Source organism: Stenella coeruleoalba (genome assembly GCF_951394435.1).
Source record: "Stenella coeruleoalba genome assembly, chromosome: 4".
Lineage (NCBI taxonomy): Eukaryota > Metazoa > Chordata > Mammalia > Artiodactyla > Delphinidae > Stenella > Stenella coeruleoalba.
The window spans coordinates 103,843,363-103,862,713 of record NC_137149.1 but is presented as its reverse complement, the minus strand read 5'-3'; the positions used below and the strand labels follow the sequence as shown (position 1 = coordinate 103,862,713).

Genomic DNA, 19,351 nt, shown 5'->3' with positions numbered 1-19,351 from the left:
TATATATATATATATATATATGTACATGCTCATATACATTTTTTACTATTTTTCTCAGTTTTATTGAGATATAATTGACATAAAACACTGTATAAGTTTATGGTATACAGCATAATGACTTGAGTTACATATATTGTGACAGGATTACCACAATAAGTTTAATTAACATCCGGCATCTCATACAGATACCAAAAAAAAAAAGGAAAAAATGTTTTTTTTTCCTTGTGATGAGAACTCGTAGGATCTATTCTCTTAACAGCTTTCAGATACATCACACAGCTGTTAACTATAGTCATGTTGCACATTACATCCCCTGTACTTATTTATCTTATAACTGGAAGTTTGTACCGTTTGACATTTTAAAATAAATTTGATAGTATACTCCATATGCTGTTTTTATCCTATCTTTTAAAAAATTTTTATTGGAGTATAGTTGATTTACAATGTTCTAGTTTCAGGTGTACAGCAAAGTGAATCTGTTATATATATATACATATATCCACTCTTTTTTAGATTCTTTTCCCATATAGGCCATTACAGAGTACTGAGTAGAGTTTGTTTTTATCCTTTTTTTATTGTCACTGTATTATAAGTACTTTCTCATATCTTTAGATATTTTTCAAAAACATGGTTTTTAAATTGGTGAGTGTTTCATAGTATGGATATAATTTATTTAACAATACCCAACTGTTGGATACTAAGGTTATTTATAAATTTTGGCTACCATAACACTGCATAAACATTTCTGTACATATTTTGTACACAAATTTTTATGTTTATTCCCTTAGGACAAATATCTAAAAGTGTTATAGCTAGGTTAAAAGGTATGGACGTTTTTAAGGCTAGTGATACATACTATTGAAATTGTCCTCCAGAAAAGTTCCAACTTATAATCTCACCAGTAATTTATGAGAGTGTTTCTGTCCCAGCACCCTTGAAGAATATCATTTTTAAGAAAGACAAAAAAAATTGGGGAATGAGTCATACTTTGGAATATACTAAATAATCAGACGGATATAGCTAATAGCATTTGTTACTCAGATTGCTAGAAACAGAAATATATATACATACATAAAATCATTTTAATTTAGGAAAAAATGCCATTTTTTATGCTCCTGATGAACACCCTAGGTTACAGAGTTTGTGGAATAATTAGTCACACCTTCCTCTATCCATGTAACAGCTAGCCTAAAGCAGAAGATAGTAAATTCTCTAGAACTAGTTTCTTATGTCATGTCTCTAACTGCTCCGCTGGGATGACCTATGGATTGTTAGATAGGAGACAGACAGAGCTGCTGGGTCGTCCTTATAAAGAAGGATATCTGGAACTCAGGAGCGTCTCTTATATACCAAACTAGTAAGCTAATGTGGGTTCTGCCTTCTTCCCACTTTTCCTTACCATGCCCACCTACTCCCACCCTCAGGAAGCTGTCTTACAAATGTAAGCCCCTAGAGTTTATGAAAATGTCTTACCAGGGTCTTCAAGTTTCTGGTTTTTCACACCTAAGTTACAAAAAGAAACTTACCAGTTTTAATGATAGAACAAAGTAATTGGGAGTTACCACAGTTGGAGCAGAACTATTTTCAGGTAATTATGGCCATAAAGATGCACCTGATATATCCAGTAAGCTAATGCTACTAAATTTAAGTGTCAGCCACAGTCTAAATGCACCTTGGCTAATTGGGCTGGAACATTCCTCTGGACCCTCCTACTAAGAGAAACTGTTATACACAGTAAGTCTCCTAGCGATCTCCACAAGCTAGAAAAATGTCTGTCTTGAAGAGTCAGCTGAAGTCCCTGTGAAGTGACCAGTAAAACTTGTGGCTGCCCTGCCAATAAGAAGTGTTACTAAGCAAGTCCTCAGGGGCATGAAATGCTTCACACAAGGACAGGAAATATCTTGCAAACGTCAGGTAAACTGCATACTTAAGGGAAGGCTAGATACTTTTCTCTCTTCAATAAAGAAAAACTTATTGTAGCTACATGGGCCAAATACATAACAAGGAACTTAAATGCAAAGAAGTGATTTGGGTCATATCACCGTAAGTGGAAACTTAGGGGCTGGGGAAAGCGTCTAATCACCCAGATGTTTTAGTCAAACGATACCAAACATCACCTTACTTGAAAAAGGCAAATGACTAACTTTTTCTACTTTCATCTGGTTGTTTGGTGTCACACAGGCTAATCTCAATGACTGAGAATAGAGCTATACATAAGAGGCCTCAGACCTGGTCAAGAGTGCCTAGCCCTTCAGGTCCGCCCAGTCTTATTCCCTAGAATGGTTTCCATATGGTTCAGATCTCCAGAGAGCCAACTCTCTCAGTTGCAAGGGGGTAAATTTCCCCAGAATGGATTCTTTTTTCCGCCGCATATCTGCCAGGTTACTCCTTCATATGCGCAAAGTACTCTTTTTTGTCAGCTAAGAATTGAATTTGCTGAACAGGAAAGAGCTATTAAACATCCATTATTTTTAAAAATAGAGCATACTTACCAGAGTTGTAGACACTGATGTGTTGAAAATATTCTGAAATACAAACATGTTTTCATTACATAGTACTATACTTAGATGTGAATGTCAGGTTCGGTCAAGATACAGGCAAAATATGGCAATATGAGAAATATAAAATTTCAGTCTCAAAAATAAATGGATAAAGATTCATTTTAATTACTTTAAGAAGAATTCAAAGAAAAACTAGCCAGGAAGACAGCTAGAAATGGACCCTTATTTTCAAGCTATTTAAATAAATCTTCAAAAGGATCCACCCAAAGCATGCATCAGTCCAAGGCATTTCCTGTCAACTTTGGTTCAGATCTTTTGAGCCTAATTTGATAATGTTGTTCCTGACTACTCTTAGAATTCCTGTTTACCTTCCCAAATCTTCTCCATGGTCCTCTAAGAGAGGCTATTTTTGTTATATTCTCCATTTTTCCCTGAGGAAGAGGAAACAGACCACATTACCGTTCTGTCCCCCCAGTCTTTCCCCTGATGAGGGAAGGAATCCTTCATCAGTCTCCCAAATATTACTTCCCAAGATGTCAAAACAAAGGAATACAAGCCTAACTCTGTGCATAGGAGTCATGGAGGGGTATTCAGGAGTCAAAGTCCTGTAATGATAGGCTAGGGTCAGAGTGGCATGGTCCCTGCCTGCCCAAGGCAAATGCAATGCTTGAGAGAACAGCCACAGGCAAGGCTGGGATAGGCTTAGGGTGGGGTCCTGTACCCTCCCCCTGAAAAGGTAGTAGCAGTAGCACAACTCAGCCTTGAGAAGACAATGGCTGACAGTACGACAGTACAGTGGGGTGGCTCTGACCTATTCCTCTGAGAAATAACACTGATAAAATTCCCATTGCAGAGATAATACTCTAGAGCATATCTTACCCATGTTCTCAACACAATTTGCAGTTTTTAGTCCTGAAACATAAAGATAAAGTTTTATTAGTTAGACACAATCTACCTTAGTAAAGATTTCAAATTGGTCTGTGCCTATTGGTAATCTAATCTGTCAGCTCCTAGTCTATCAGACTCATAATTTAGTGGGAAGCAAATTACATTTTTGTATTCATAGTACAGTCACCAAAGAGCAGTAGCTCTAGATAAAACATCTAACTTTTCTGGAATTCAGTTCCCTTATGTGTATCTTTTATTGGGAGATTGCTTCAAATGACCTCCAGAGTCCCATCCAAAGCTAACACTTTATTTATTGATGTATTTATTTTTAATAGAACTTTATTAGAGTATAATTGCTTCACAATACTGTGTTAGTTTCTGCTGTATAACAAAGTGAAAAGCTATACATATACATATTCCCCATATCCCCTCCCGCTTGAACCTCCCTCCCACCCTCCCTATCCCACCCCTCTAGGTCATCACAGAGCACCGAGCTGATCTCCCTGTGCTATGCGGCTGCTTCCCACTAGCTAACTATTTTACATTTGGTAGTGTATATATGTCGATGCTACTCTCACTTCACCCCAGCTTCCCCCTCTCACCCCGTGTCCTCAAGTCCATTCTCTATGTCTACATCTTTATTCCTGCCCTGCAACTAGGTTCACCAGTACCAATTTTTTTTTGGATTCCATACATATGTGTTAGCATACAATATTTGTTTTTGTCTTTCTGACTTACTTCACTCTGTATGACAGACTATAGGTCTATCCATCTCACTACAAATAACTCAATTTCGCTCCTTTTTATGACTGAGTAACATTCCATTGTATATATGTGCCACATCTTCTTTATCCATTCATCTGTCGATGGACATTTTCGTAGGCTCCATGCCTTGGCTATTGTAAATAGTGCTGCAATGAACATTTTGGTACATGACTCTTCTTGAATTACGGTTTTCTCAGGGTATATGTCCAGTAGTGGGATTGCTGGGTCACATGGTAGTTCTATTTTTAGTTTTTTAAGGAACCTCCATACTGTTTTCTAGTAGGTTTCTGGTGGCATCTTTAGGATTCTCTATGTATAGTATCCTGTCATCCGTAAACAGTGACAGTTTGCTACTTCTTTTCCAATTTGTATTCTTTTACTTCTTTTTCTTCTCTGATGGCCATGGCTAGGACTTCCAAAACTATGTTGAGTAAGAGTGGTGAGAGTGGACATCCTTGTCTTGTTCCTGATCTTAGAGGAAATGCTTTCAGTTTTTCACCATTGAATATGATGCTTGCTGTGGATTTGCCATATATGGCCTTTTTATGTTGAGGTAGGTTCCCTCTATGCCCATTTTCTGGAGAGTTTTTATCATAAATCGGTGTTGAATTTTGTCAAAAGCGTTTTCTGCATCTATTGAGATGATCATATGGTTTTTATTCCTTAATTTGTTATGGTGGTGTATCACATTGATTTATTGGCGTATATTGAAGAATCCTTGCATCCCTGGGATAAATCCCACTTGATCATGGTGTATGATCCTTTTAATATGTTGTTGGATTCTGTTTGCTAGTATGTTGCTCAGGAGTTTTGCATCTATGTTCATCAGTGATATTGGTCTATAATTTTCTTCTTTTGTGATATCTTTGTCTGGTTTTGGTATCAGGGTGATGGTGACTTCGTAGAATGAATTTGGGAGTGTTTCTCCCTCTGCAATTTTTTGGAAGAGGTTGAGAAGGATCAAACTCTTGAGAAGGATCAGTGTTAGCTCTTCTCTAAATGTTTGGTAGAATTCACCTGTGAAGCCATCTGGTCCTGGACTTTTGTTTGTTGGAAGAGCTTTAATTACCGTTTCAATTTCATTACTTGTGATTGGTCTGTTTATATTTTCTAATTCTTCCTGGTTCAGTCTTGGAAAATTGTATCTTTCTAAGAATTTGTCCATTTCTTCGTGGCTGTCCATTTTATTGGCATATAGTTGTTTGTAGTAGTCTCTTATAATCCTTTGTATTTCTGCAGTGTCAGTTGTGAGTTCTCCTTTTTCATTTCTAATTTTATTGATTTGCATCCTCTCTGTTTTCTTCTTGATGAGGCTGGCTAAGGGTTTATCAATTTTGTTTATCGTCTCAAAGATTTTAGATTTTAGTTTTATTGATCTTTGCTATTGTTTTCTTCATTTCTATTTCATTTATTTCTGCTCTGATCTTTATGATTTATTTCCTTCTACTGACTTTGGGTTTTCTTTGTTCTTCTTTCTCTAGATGTTTTAAGTGTAGGGTTAGATTGTTTATTTGAGATTTTTCTTGTTTCTTGAGGTGAGATTGAATGGCTATAAACTTCCTTCTTAGAACTGCTTTTGCTGTGTCCTATAGGTTTTGGGTCATCGTATTTTCGTTGTCATTTGATTCTATGTATTTTTTTATTCCTTCTTTGACTTCTTCACTGATCTCTTGGTTGTTTAGCCTCCATGCATTTGTGTTTTTTACAGTTTTTTTTCCTGTAATTGATTTCCAATCTCATAGCGTTGTGGTCAGAAAAGATGCTTGATACAATTTCAATTTTCTTAAATTTACAGAGGCTTGATTTGTGACCCAAGATGTGATCTATCCTGGAGAACGTTCCATGAGCATTTGAGAAGAAAGTGTATTCTGCCACTTTCGGGTGGAACGTTCTATAGATACCAATTAAATCTATCTGGTCTATTGTGTCACTTAAAGCTTGTGTTTCCTTACTTATTTTCTGTTTGGGTGATCTGTCCATTGGTGTAAGTAGCATGTTAAAGTCCCCTACTATTATTGTGTTACTGTTGATTTCTCCTTTCATGGTTGTTAGCATTTGCCTCATGTATTGAGGTGCTCCTATGTTGGGTGAATAAACATTTACAATTGTTATATCTTCTTCTTGGATTGACCCTTTGACTGTTAGGTAGTGTCCCTCCTTATCTCTTATAACAGTCTTTATTTTAAAGTCTACTTTATCTGATACGAGTACTGCTACTCCAGCTTTCTTTTGATTTCCATTTTCATGGAATATCTTTTCCCATCCCTTCACTTTCAGTCTGTTTGTGTCTCTAGGTCTGAAGTGGGTCTCTTATAGACAGCATATATATGGGTCTTGTTTTTGTATCCATTCAGCCAGTCTGTGTCTTTTGGTTGGGGCATTTAATCCACTTACATTCAAGGTTATTATCAATATGTATGTTCCTATTACCATTTTCTTAATTGTTCTGGGTTTGGTTTTGTGGGTCTTTTTCTTCTCTTGTGTTTCCCGCCTAGAGAAGTTTCTTTGGTGGTGCTGAATTCTCTTAGCTTTTGCTTGTCTGAGAAGTTTCTGATTTCTCCTTTGAATCTGAATGAGATCCTTGCTGGGTAGAGTAATCTTGGTTGTAGGTTTGTCTCTTTCATCACTTTAAGTATATCCTGCCACTCCCTCTGGCCTGTAGAGTTTCTGCTGAAAAATCAGCTGATAACCTTATGGGGATTCCTTTGTATGTTTTTTTTTTTTGTTTTTCCCTTGCTGCTTTTAATATTTTTTCTTTGAATTTAATTTTTATTAGTTTGATTAATATGTGTCTTGGTATGCTTCTCCTAGGGTTCATCCTGTATGGGACTCTCTGTGCTTCCTGGACTTGGGTGACTATTTCCTTTCCCATGTTAGGGAAGTTTTCCACTATAATTTCTTCAAATATTTTCTCAGACCCTTTCTTTTTCTCTTCTTCTTCTGGGACCCCTATACTTTGAATGTTGGTGCGTTTATTGTTTTCCAGAGGTCTCTGAGATTGTCTTCAATTCTCTTCATTCTTTTTCTTTATTCTGCTCTTTGGTAGTTATTTCCACCGTTTTGTCCTCCAGCTCACTTATTCATTCTCCTGCCTCTGTTATTCTGTTATTGATTCCTTCTAGTGTATTTTTCATTTCAGTTACTGTGTTGCTCATCATTGTTTGTTTGTTCTTCTACATCTTTGTTAAACATTTCTTGTATTTTCTCAATCCATGCCTCCATTCTATTTCCGAGATTCTGGATCATCTTTACTATGATTACTCTGAATTCTTTTTCAGGTAGATTGCCTATTTCCTCTTCATTTATTTGGTCTTGTAGGTTTTCACCTTGCTCCTTCATCTGTGACTATGTTTTGCCTTTTTTTTTTTTTTTTTTTTTAATGAGTGTGATTGTGTTCCTGTCTTACTGGTTGTATGGCCTGAGGCTTCCAACACTGGAGTTTGTAGACTGTTGCGTAGAGCTGTGTCTTGGTGGTGAGTTGAGGACCTCCGTGAGACCTCACTCTGATGAATATTCTCTGAGGTGTCTGAGGTTTCTGTTATCCCAGTGGTTAGGACTCAGAGCTCCCACCACAGGAGCTGTCGCCCAACCCCCAGCTCATGAACCAAGATCCCGCAAGCCACGTGGGGTGGCAAAAAAAAAAAAAAAAAAAAAAGAGAACAGTAGCAAAGTAAAAAATAAAATTAGACTAGGAAACTAACAGATATGTTAGAAAGAATATAAAAATTAACATATAGATGAAACAACAACCAGAAGGTACAACAGTATCACAATAGTAAAAGAGGGGAGGAGGGAAAAGAAGAAAAAAGCAAAAAAAAAAGGGGGTGTAAACGCCTTGCCTCTGGAGGATGGGGCCTAAGCAAGGGCAAGGTTTGGGTGTTGGGTGGGGCCAGTGCTCAGGACCCACAGGGCTGGAAAAGGCCCTGGGGTCTGTAGGAGGTGGGGCTTAGGCTCAACGGAACAGAAGGGGCCCAGGTGTGCCCCCCACCCCTGGTCTCAGAGCGTGGAGGACCTCACCTGGGAGCCCAGCAGGTTTCCTGGGCTTGAGTGAGAGGGACAAACGCCTTCCTCTCCTCTCCCGCTCCTCTGGTCCTGGAGGGCCCCTCCTGCCTGCCTCTCCTGATCTCCCCGGCCTCCTTCCTATGCCCCCAGGACCAATGCAGTCGGGGGCGGGGGGGGGGCTTGGAGGGCAGGGGACTGGCCTGGGAGCTCAGCAGGCTCCTCGGGCCTGAGTGGGTGGGCAATTGCCCTCTGCTCCTCTCCCAATCCTCCTGGAGGGCCCCTCTGCCTGCCTCTCCTGATCTCCCTGGCCTCAGGGGTGCCAATCTGGCCTCCACTTCTCCTCCCTCCTCAGTCCCCCCACGTCCTACCTGTTCACCTGGGGGTTCCTCCCATCTCCTTGGCCATCAGCGTCCCCCATCCGCAGCCAGCAGGCGCCCTAGTTGTGGGGAGACCTAACTCGGCATCTTCCCACACTGCCATCTTGACTCTGCCCCCACAAGCTAACACTTTATGATTATATGATTAGTCTGAAAAAATTAGGAGAAAATTTATCAGTCTGTTTAACGAATTCTCTCTTCAGGTACTAAATGTCCTCCTCAACAGTTAACCTAACCCTTTACTATGGCTTGCTAGCAATCAGGGTGGAGAGAGTCTGGTGCTCACAGCTTCCACCTTGCTGCACTTCCCAGCCTGAAAGGCCTGCTGGGCGGGGCTGCTAGTATTTGCAGTGGCTAGGCACTGAAACTCAGGGAGATGGACCCTGGGAGAGGACTCTGTGTAGCTGTGCAGAAACAGCCCAGAGGGCCTGGGGTGTGATCTGGGCCAAACCAGAGCTCATTGTCAGCGTGCATGGCAGGGCTTGGCTCCAGCAGTCGTCTCTGTTGGTGTGCACAGTGGGTGACAGGCAGCATCAGAGAATCACACGTGAGGAGTACTCAGATGTTCCTTTCCTGGCAGAAGGGCTCCAGTTCTGCCCACCTCACACAGCAGCCTGGAGCCGGATTTGGGACAGAGAGGTCCTGGGAGAGCCCTACCATAGAGGCAGCCCCAGGCCCAGGTGGCAACGCAATCACCTCGATTCCTGCAGTCACAACACCCCAGCCCCCAGCACCAGCCTAGTACTAGGCAAGAAAGGGATGGGACTCCATGGAGCAAAGAGGAGGCCCCACCCAAATCCAGTGCAGGCTCTGGTCACCACAACACCAATCACATGCCCTGTCTGTCTGGAGCTAACGCTCTGAGGAAAGATGTGGCTAGCATCCATACCAAAAGCAGCCATTGCACCAAAATTATTGGACTCATACAGTCTACTCGGGAATGCTCCCACATCAAAAACAGCCCTTCAAGACCACAGTAGATAACTGTTTCTCCTAAATTTATAGAGACACAAATTTAAGTAAAATTTAAAAAGCACAGGAACTGGTCCCAGTTAAAAAAACAAGAGAGGGGCTTCCCTGGTGGCACAGAAGTTAAGAATCCACCTGCCAACGCAGGGGACACAGGTTCGAGCCCTGGTCCAGGAAGATCCCACATGCGGCGGAGCAACTAAGTCCGTGCACCACAACTACTTAGCCTGCGCTCTAGAACCCACGAACCGCAGTTACTGAGCCAGCGCGCCACTACTACTGAAGCCCACGCACCTAGAGCCCATGCTCAGCAACAAGAGAAGCCACCACAATGAGAAGCCTGCACACTGCAACTAGAGAAAGCCTGCGTGCAGCAATGAAGACCCAATGAAGCCAACAATAAATAAATTAAATAAATAATTTTTTTAAGTTATAAAAATTTTTAAATAAATTAAAAAACGAGAGAAATTCTCTGAAAGAACAAAGAATGAAACAGACCTCTCCACTCTACTTGACCCTGAGTTCAAAAAGGAGGTAGTAAAAATGCTAAATGAATTAAGAACGATTATTGATAGAAATGCAGAATCACTGTAACAAGGAATTAGAAACTATAAAGAGGAGCCAATCAAAAACAACTCAATTACCAAGATAAAAACCAATCTAGAAGCAATGAATAGCACACTAAATAATGTAGAAGAACGAATAAGTGATCTGGAAGATAGAATAATGGAAATCACCCAATCAGAACAAAAAACAGAAAGAAAAATGAAAAAAAAAAATGAAAGCAATATACGAGGTCTATGGGATGATATAAAACGTGCCAAATTTAAGGTCCCACAAGCTGCATGGCAAGGCCAAAAAATATATATATATATTTGAAGAAATTATGGCTGAAACCTTCCCAAACCTAAAGAAGGAAACAGATATCTAGGTACAGGAAGCATAGAGGGTCCCAAATAAGATGAACCTAAACAGATCAACACCAAGACATATTATAATTAAAATGGAAAAAGTTCAAGATAAAGAGAGGAATCTAAAGGCAGCAAAAAAGAAACAAAGAGTCCGTTACAAAGGAACCCCCATAAAGCTCTTAGCTAATTTCTCTGCAGAAACACTGTTAAACAAAGTCATGAAAGGGAAAAATCTGCAACCTAGGATACTCTACCCAGCAAGACTATCCTTTAGGCTAGAAGAAGAGATAAAGGATGTCTCAGACAAGCAAAAACTAAAAGAATACAGCAATACTAAACCTAACCTAAAAGAAATATTGAAAGGTCTTCTCTAAATAGAAAAGAATCAAGAATCTATAAGAAAGGGAAAGTCACAATAGGAATGGCAAATGTATAAAAGGATTGAAGACCACTTAAATAAGCCAGTACACAGATTAAAAAAAATCAGAAAAATTTTGTAAAAGTGTTTATAACTACAATTAACAGCAAAAACATAAACATTAAGATGTAAAACAGGACATCAAAATCATGAAATATGAGGGAGGGGATTAAAATTGTAGATCTTTTAGAATGTGTTTGAACTTATATGACTACCAGTCTAAAGTAAGTAGTTATGGGTTAACATACTTGAAAACAAGGGTAACCACAAGTCAAAACCATACGATAGATTCACCAAAAACAAAAAGAAAGCAATTCAAGCATAATACAAAAGAAAACCACAAAAAGAAAAACAAAAAGAAGAAATGAACAAGGAAGAACTACAAAATCACCTTGAAAACAAGGTTTAAAATGGCAATAAACATATATTTGTCAATAATTACTTTAAATGTCAATGGACTAAATGCTCCAATCAAAAGACACAGAATGGCAGATTAAAAAAAGAAAAAGAACCTACAATATGCTGCTTACAAGAGACTCACTTTAGGGCAAAAGACATACATAGATTGAAAGTGAGGGGATGGAAAAAGGTATTTCATGCAAATGAAAACAACAAGAAAGTGGGGGTAGCAATATCCATATCAGACAATACAGACTAAAACAAAGTCCATAAGGAAAAACAAAGAAGGACACTATATAATGATAAAGGGATCAATACAAGAAGAGGATATTACACTCATTAGCATATTCACCCAGTACAGAAGCACCTAGATATATAAAACAAATACGAACAGACATAGAAGGAGAAACTGACAGGAATACAGTAATAGTAAGAGACTTTAACACTCTACTGACGTCAATAGACAGATATTCCGGGTGAAATTAACAAGGCAACAAAGATTCTAAATGACACAATAGACCAGTTGAATTTAATTGATATCTACAGGACATTACATCCAAAAAACCCAGAATGCACATTCTTTGCAAGGGTGCATGGACCATTCTCTAGAACAGACCACATACTAGGACACAAAACAAGCCTCAACAATTTTAAGAGGATAGAAATTATTTCAAGCATCTTTTCTGACCACCACAGTATGAAACTAGAAATCAACCACGAAAAGAAAAAAAAGGTAGAAACCGATCACATGGAGACTAAACAACATGCTACTAAAAAGAACAATGGGTTGATGATGAATTCAAAGAGGAAATCAGAGAACACCTTGAAACAAATGACAATGAAAATACAGCCTTACAAAATCTATGGGATATAGCAAAAAGCAGTTCTAAGAGAGAAGGTAATAGCAATACAGGCCTTCCTTAAGAAACAAGTCTCAAATAAACAAACTGTCACCTAAAAGAATTAGAAAAAGACCAAACAAAACCCAAAGTCAGCAGAAGGAAGGAAATAATAAAGATCAGAGAGGAACTAAATAAAAATAGAGATAAAAAACAATAGAAAAGATCAATAAAACCAAGAGTTGGTATTTTTAAAAGATAAATGAAATTGACAAACCTCTGGCCAGGCTCACCAAGAAGAAAAGAAGGAGGACCCAAATAAACAAAATAAGAAATGAAAGAGGAGAAATAACAACCAATAGTGCAGAAATACAAAAAATCATAAGAGAATACTATGAACAGTTATATGCCAACAAATTGGACAACTTAGAAGAAATGGAAAAGTTTCTAGAAACATATAGCCTGCCAAAATTGAGTCAAAAAGAAAGATAATTTGAACAAACCAATCATTAGAAGTGAAATAAAATCCATAATTTAAAAATTCCCTGCAAACAGAAGTCTAGGAATGGACGGCTTCAGTGGGGAATTCTACCAAACATATAAAGAAGAACTTATACCTATCCTTCTCAAACTACTCCAAGAGACTGAAGAGGAGGGAATGCTCCCAAATTCTTATGAAGCCACCATCACCCTGATACCAAAACCAGACAAAAACACTACAAAAAATGAAAATTACAGGCCAACATCTTTGACGAATATAGATCAAAAATCCTCAACAAAATATTAGCAAACCTAATCTAAAAATACCTAAAAAGGGTCATGCAGAATGTTTAAGTTGTACTCATTCCAGGGTCACAAGGATGGTTCAAATAAATAAATCAATCAATGTGATACACCACATCAACAAAAGAAAAGACAAAACCACATGACCATCTCAATAGATGCAGAAAAAGCATTTGATAAAATTCATCATCCATTCAAGAAAAAAACTCTCACCCAAGTGGGCATAGAGGGAATATAACTCAACACAATAAAAGCCATTTACAACAAACCCACACCCAGCATCATACTCAACAGAAAAAGCTGAAAGCCTTCCTGCTAAATTCAGGAATAAGACAAGGATGCTCACTCTCACCACTTCTATTCAACACAGTATTAGAAATCCTAGCACAGCAGTCAGACAAGAAAAACAAAAGGTATCCAAATTTGAAGGGAAGAGGTAAAACTGTCACTATTTGCAGATGACATGATACTCTACACAGAGAACTCTAAAGACTCCACACAAAAACTATTAGAACTAATAAATGAACTCAGCAAGGTAGCAGGATATAAGATTGACATACAGAAATCTGTTGTATTTCTTTACACTAACAATGAAATATCAGAAAGTAAAAGAAAAAAAATCCCATTTAAAATCATGTCAAAAAAATTGGAAAAAACTTTTAAGCAAGGAGGTGAAAGACCTATACATTGAAAACTATAAAACACTGATAAAGAGACTGAAGATGATTTAAAGAAATGGAAAGGTATCCCATGCTCTTGGATTAGAAAAATTAATATTATTAAAATGGTCATACTACCCGAAGCAATCTACAGGTTAATGTAATCCCTATCAAAATATCCATTCCATTTTCACAATACTAGAACTAATAATCCTAAAATTTATATGGAACCATGGAAGACCCAGAATTGCCAAAGCAATCCTGAGGAAAAAGAACAAAGCTGGAGGCATAACCCTCCCAAGATTTCAGACAATACTACAAAGCTACAGTAATCAAAATAGCGTGGAATTGGCACAAAAACAAATAGATCAATGGAACAGAACAGAGAGTCCAGAAATAAACCAACACATCTATAGTCAATTAATCTACAACAAAGGAGACAAGAACATACAATGGAGAAAAGACAGTCTCTTCAACAAGTGGTGTTGGGAAAGCTGGATAGCTACATAAAAATCAATGAAATTAGAACACTCTCCCATAGCATATACAAAAATAAACTCAAATGGTTTAAAGACCTAAATATAAGACATAATTCCATAAAATTCCTAGAAGAGAACACAGGCAAAACATTCTCTGACATAAATTGTAGCAGTATTTTCTTAGATCAGTCTCCCAAGGCCAAAAAAAAGAAAAAATTAAAGCAAAAATAAGCAAATGGGACCTAAACAAACATAAAAGCTTTTGTACAGCAAAGGAAACAATCAACAACAAAAAAAGACAACCTACGGAATGCAACTGACAGGAGTTAATATCCAAAATATACAAACAGCTCATACAACTCAACAGCAAAAAACCAAACAATCCAAAAAAAAAACAGAAAGAAAACTTAAATAGATCTTTTTCCAAAGAAGACATACAGATGGCCAACAGGCACATGAAAAGATGCTCAACATCATAATTATTAGAGACAAGTAAATCAAAACTACAATGAGGTATCACCTCACACCTATCAGAATGTCTATCATCAAAAAGTGTGCAAACAATAAATGCTGGAGAGAGTGTAGAGAAAAGGAAACCCTCCTACACTGCTGGTGGGAATGTAAATTGGTGCAGCCACTATGGAAAACAGTATGGAGGTTCCTTAAGAAACTAAAAATAGAGCTACCATATGATCCAGCAATCCCACTCCTGAGCATATATCCAGAAAAGATGAAAAACCTAATTCAAAAAGATACATGCACCTCAATGTTCATAGCAGCACTACTTAGAATAGCCAAGACATGGAAACAACCTAAGTGCCCATCAATAGGTGACTGGCTTAAGAAGATGTGGTATATATATCTATATACCACATACATGCATTATAGTATATTATATATATAATATTCCATTGTGTATGTATATGTATAAACACAATGGAATATTACTCAGCCATAAAAAAGAATGAAATATTGTCATTTGCGACAACATGGATGGACATAGAGAACATCATACTAAGTGAAGTAAGTCAAACAGAGAAATACAAATATTATATAATATCTCTTATATGTAGAAACTAAAAAATAATACAAATGAATCTATATACAAAACAAACAGATTCATAGACACAGAAAACAAACTTATGGTTACCAAAGGGGAAAGGGAGGAGGGGGTAGGGATAAATTAGGAATATGCGATTAACAGATACAAACTACTATATATAAAATAGAGAAGCAATAAGGATTTACTGTATAACATAAGGAACTATATTCATAATGTCCTGTATAACCTATAATGGAAAATAATCTGAAAAAAATATATATATAACTGAATCACTTGGCTGTACACCTGAACCTAACACAATATCGTAAATCAACTATATTTCAAAAAAAAAAAAAGTAGGAGGATTAAAAATGGGTAAGAGATTGATCCAGAAATAAACGGGAGAAGACACAAATATAGATAGGGATTGAAAAAGGGAATATAACCATGGATTCAGCAGGTGTAAAAAGACATGAGATTACTGTGACTAGCTTTATGCCAATAAATTTGAAATATAAGACAAATGGACAATTCCTAGAAAAATGTAACTTATCAAAAATAACTCAAGAATAAACAGAAAACTCACATGGTATTATAACTATTAAGCAGTTTAAACTTTTTCCACAATGAAAAATACCAGGATAGTTTGGTTTTTACAGAGTACTAAAGAGAAAGGAGCTGCACAGAGAACCCCAGAGATCTTCAAAGCGTTTCCAGTACTCAGCAAAATACTGATCAGTTTATACTTGTCTAAGGAAACTACCCAAGGCCAGGGAAAGAACTCAAAGGATGAAGAATAGTGACTATTCCTACCAGCCACACTGGAAAACCTTATAAGTTGTTATTTTAACAGGGAGCTCTACAGTAAGAAGCCTTGGAAGCAGTTCAGACAACAGTAAATAAAGCCCTCCCAGGAGTTCCTATCTCCTTCAGATCTCAAGAAATTACAGATGTCTGTGACCAAACTCAGAGCTGACTGGAATTTTTGGCAACAAGACTACAGCAGTATTTGTTGGCCACTGCACTTTTGGACACAAGGACTCCTCCCTTTGTAGCCCCTGCTACTGCTAGCCTGTTACTGGGCCTAATGAGACAGACTGTCTCACTAAAAGAAAAGTCAGGGGGCTTCCCTGGTGGCGCAGTGGTTGAGAGTCCGTCTGCCGATGCAGGGGACACGGGTTCATGCCCCGGTCCGGGAAGATCCCACATGCCGCGGAGCGGCTGGGCCCGTGAGCCATGGCCGCTGAGCCTGCGCGTCCGGAGCCTGTGCTCCGCAACGGGAGAGGCCACAGCAGTGAGAGGCCCGCGTACCGCAAAAAAAAAAAAAAAAAAAAGAAAAGTCATGATTCTCCAACATAATATCTTATTGTGCCATGGGTTCTCTTTGAACTAAATTCCCATGAAGTAGGACAAACCCCCAAAAGTTCCACTGTCACATGGAAATTTTACCTCCAGTTAAGGGCCAAGCCTGGCTCCTAAAGCCTTAGCCACTTCCGCAAATAAATGGCTGCCCATCCATTAGACCTGCAGTTTCCAAACAGTGGTAGAGGTGTCCCTGCACGCTCTAGCAAATTCACAGGGGTACCAAGGGATATGTTAAAATTTCAAGACAAACACAGCCCGACTTGATATCTTTCAGACACTGCATGAACTACTAGCTTTAGATAGAACACAGTTTCAAAGTTATGTTACATTCTATTCGATAACATCATATATTTGCAAAGCTGGGTTTTTAGCAATTGTTGTGGAAAAAAGCAAGTATATGTGAAAAATCAGTGTGGATCAGGAAATAAGGTGGTATCTAATCTGACACCAAGGTTTGAGAAGCTGTGCAGTCAGTGTCCAACAGGCACATACATCCCATTAGCAAGTCGCTGTGGTTAAAAATGAAATAATAGTTCTTAAAACTTTTTATATATATTACTTCTTAGAAAACAGCTACTGAGATATTAGGACATAAATACTTATTGAGTTGTTTGAGTTTACTTAATAAATGGAATTTTTAGGCATTTATTTTAGCCTAGGGACACTCTGAAAAAATTATGACAACACTAAGGACACCATGAACCAAGAAAGTCTGAGAACCTCTGCATTAGACAGTACAAAGCCTCACCTACTACTTTATCCAAACTATTGGCTCAATGGGGGCCTTACCTGTAAGACTTCACACCTGAAAAGACAGCTGCCATGCTGTGACAGTCTATGGAGAGGCCTATGTAGGTAGGAACAAGGGAGGCCTCCAGCCAACAACTCATGAGGAAATAAGGCCTTAGTCAACAACCCACTAGGAACTGAGTCCTGCCATCAACCACGTGAGTGAGCTGGGAAGTACATCTTTCCCAGTCAAGTATTATGATGACTGCAGCCTTGTGAGAGATCCCTAGTCAAAAGACCCAGGTACACTGAACCCAGTTTCCTGACACAGCAACTATGAGACAATAAATGTTGTTTTTAGCCACTAAATTTTGGAGTAATTTGTTATGCAGTGATGGATAACTAATACAGGTGTGAGGGTCAGTTTTATGTATCAACTTGTCTAGGATACAGTCCCTAGTTATTCAATCAAACATTAATCTAAGTTGTTGCCTTGAAGGTATTTTGTAGATGGGATTAAAATCTATAATCAGTTACCTTTATATAAGGGAGATTATCCAAGATAATCTGGTGGGCCTGACACAATGAATAGAAAGGCCTTAAGCGCTTAGGCTTCCCAAAAGAAGAAATTCTGCCTGTGGGCAGAGCTTCAGTTCATACCCAAGAATTCCAGCCTGCCCTTCCTGACAGCCTGACCTATGGATTTCAGACTTGTCTTGCTAGCCCATACAATAATGTAAGCCAATTCCTTACAACCGATTCTGTTTCTCTGGTTGGAAACCTTGACTGATACAATCAGCATGAACAAGTCTGGTGGGTGAAAGTCTGGAGGGGGTTGGTAATGAAGAGTTCTCCTTTTTCCTATAAATATGGAATAAACAGTCTGAACAGCCTTCCAAATGTTCTAGGCATTGATTCATAATGTGAATTTCTCGAGGTGATAGATATGTGATATGTCACTTCCTATCTGGTTTATCTATACGGAATCTTGTTGAATCCCCAATCCCAGACAACAACACAGAAACTTCGCTACTCCCAAGGAAGGCTAAAAGAGTGTCTATCAGAACGAATGAAGGTACTTACATCTGATGAACCCTCAAGCGCTAGGGTGGATTTATAAAAAATAAATCTGGATAGCCCTGTAGGTTCATCTTCTTTCCCCCTTTTGATGGCTTAGCAGAGAGTTGCCTCAACAGGTCTGAGCAAGCTCAACAAAATAGACTGACACCAGCCACTGGAGTTCAGGGGCTCTTCCTTTCTAACAAGATTACTTTTGCAGTCAGGGAACACTGATATTCCCTGCCCGCATGACTCTATTAATATATAAAATATATTTACATATATACTGCCTGGTCCCTCTCTATGTAAATACTGTCCAAAATACCAGATGATCTATGACCAGCCTGTTCAGTAAAATAATGAGAGGTCAGGGGATGAGGTGTACTCTACTATTTCTCTGCTTATAAGTTTTCTTCCAATAAATCATATTATATCTACACTGTAAGGTGCATGAAATCTCAAAGCTATGGCTTCCTACCAGGTATTTATAATTCATCTATAGTCCTCATTTAAACGATGAGGAATGTAGCCTGATTACACAGCTGACATTCTACTTTTATCGAGTTTTCTAGAAAAACAGTATAAAAGAGGGTTAACCTGCGGTAATTTTCCCATTAGGACGGATCAAGGGTTTTGTTACCATTTACTTACTCCCATTATCTTGGATTAATACGAGTATCTTTGACCACCAGGAATTACCCTCTCCACTTCCTAACCAACTGAACTATTTTCTTTAACTAACTAGCTTTTGTAAGGCCCACATACATTTTTATCTTGAAAATCACAAGCAAGTTTAAAGTAACAGCACAGGACTGTGTTAGCACACTACATTTAGCACAGTATAATTTTTTAATCACTTTCATAAATGCTGCCTTTTTACATCCAGAGGTCTATTCAGTCACAGTGGAACAAGGTTCTGATTATATCCTCGTGGCTTGAGCTTTTAAAACCCCTGGTTATTATCCTTCATAGTGCTTCGAACAGCCTAGCTTTAATGATCACTTCAGGGTGTCTTTGATCCTGAGTTCCCATTAGTTACCTCCAGATGGCAGCAGAGGACACTGGTCAGACTCCGGCTTAGAGGTAAAGCAACACAATCAAGTGCAGTGGCCTGACTTTGCCAGAGCTCTCCAAACAAATAGCACAGGTGAGCCCCCACGGAGGTT

At 38.4% G+C, this 19,351-nt stretch overlaps 1 protein-coding gene across 7 annotated transcripts in view; it reads right to left on the bottom strand.

The window, feature by feature from the left end:
* ART3 (ADP-ribosyltransferase 3 (inactive)) overlaps window positions 1–19,351 on the bottom strand; it is a 161,350-nt gene that overhangs the window by 6,339 nt on the left and 135,660 nt on the right. For 5 of the 7 annotated variants that reach the window (XM_079919238.1, XM_079919240.1, XM_079919242.1 and 2 more), the window contains exons 4-6: window positions 3,381–3,413; window positions 2,493–2,525; window positions 1,474–1,503 (exon numbers count right to left, since the gene is read on the bottom strand). In XM_079919238.1, the coding sequence (XP_079775364.1) occupies window positions 1,474–1,503; window positions 2,493–2,525; window positions 3,381–3,413 (96 nt within the window). The remainder of the gene's footprint in view (window positions 1–1,473; window positions 1,504–2,492; window positions 2,526–3,380; window positions 3,414–19,351) is intronic. The other 2 variants (XM_079919239.1, XM_079919241.1) reach the window with 1 other exon arrangement.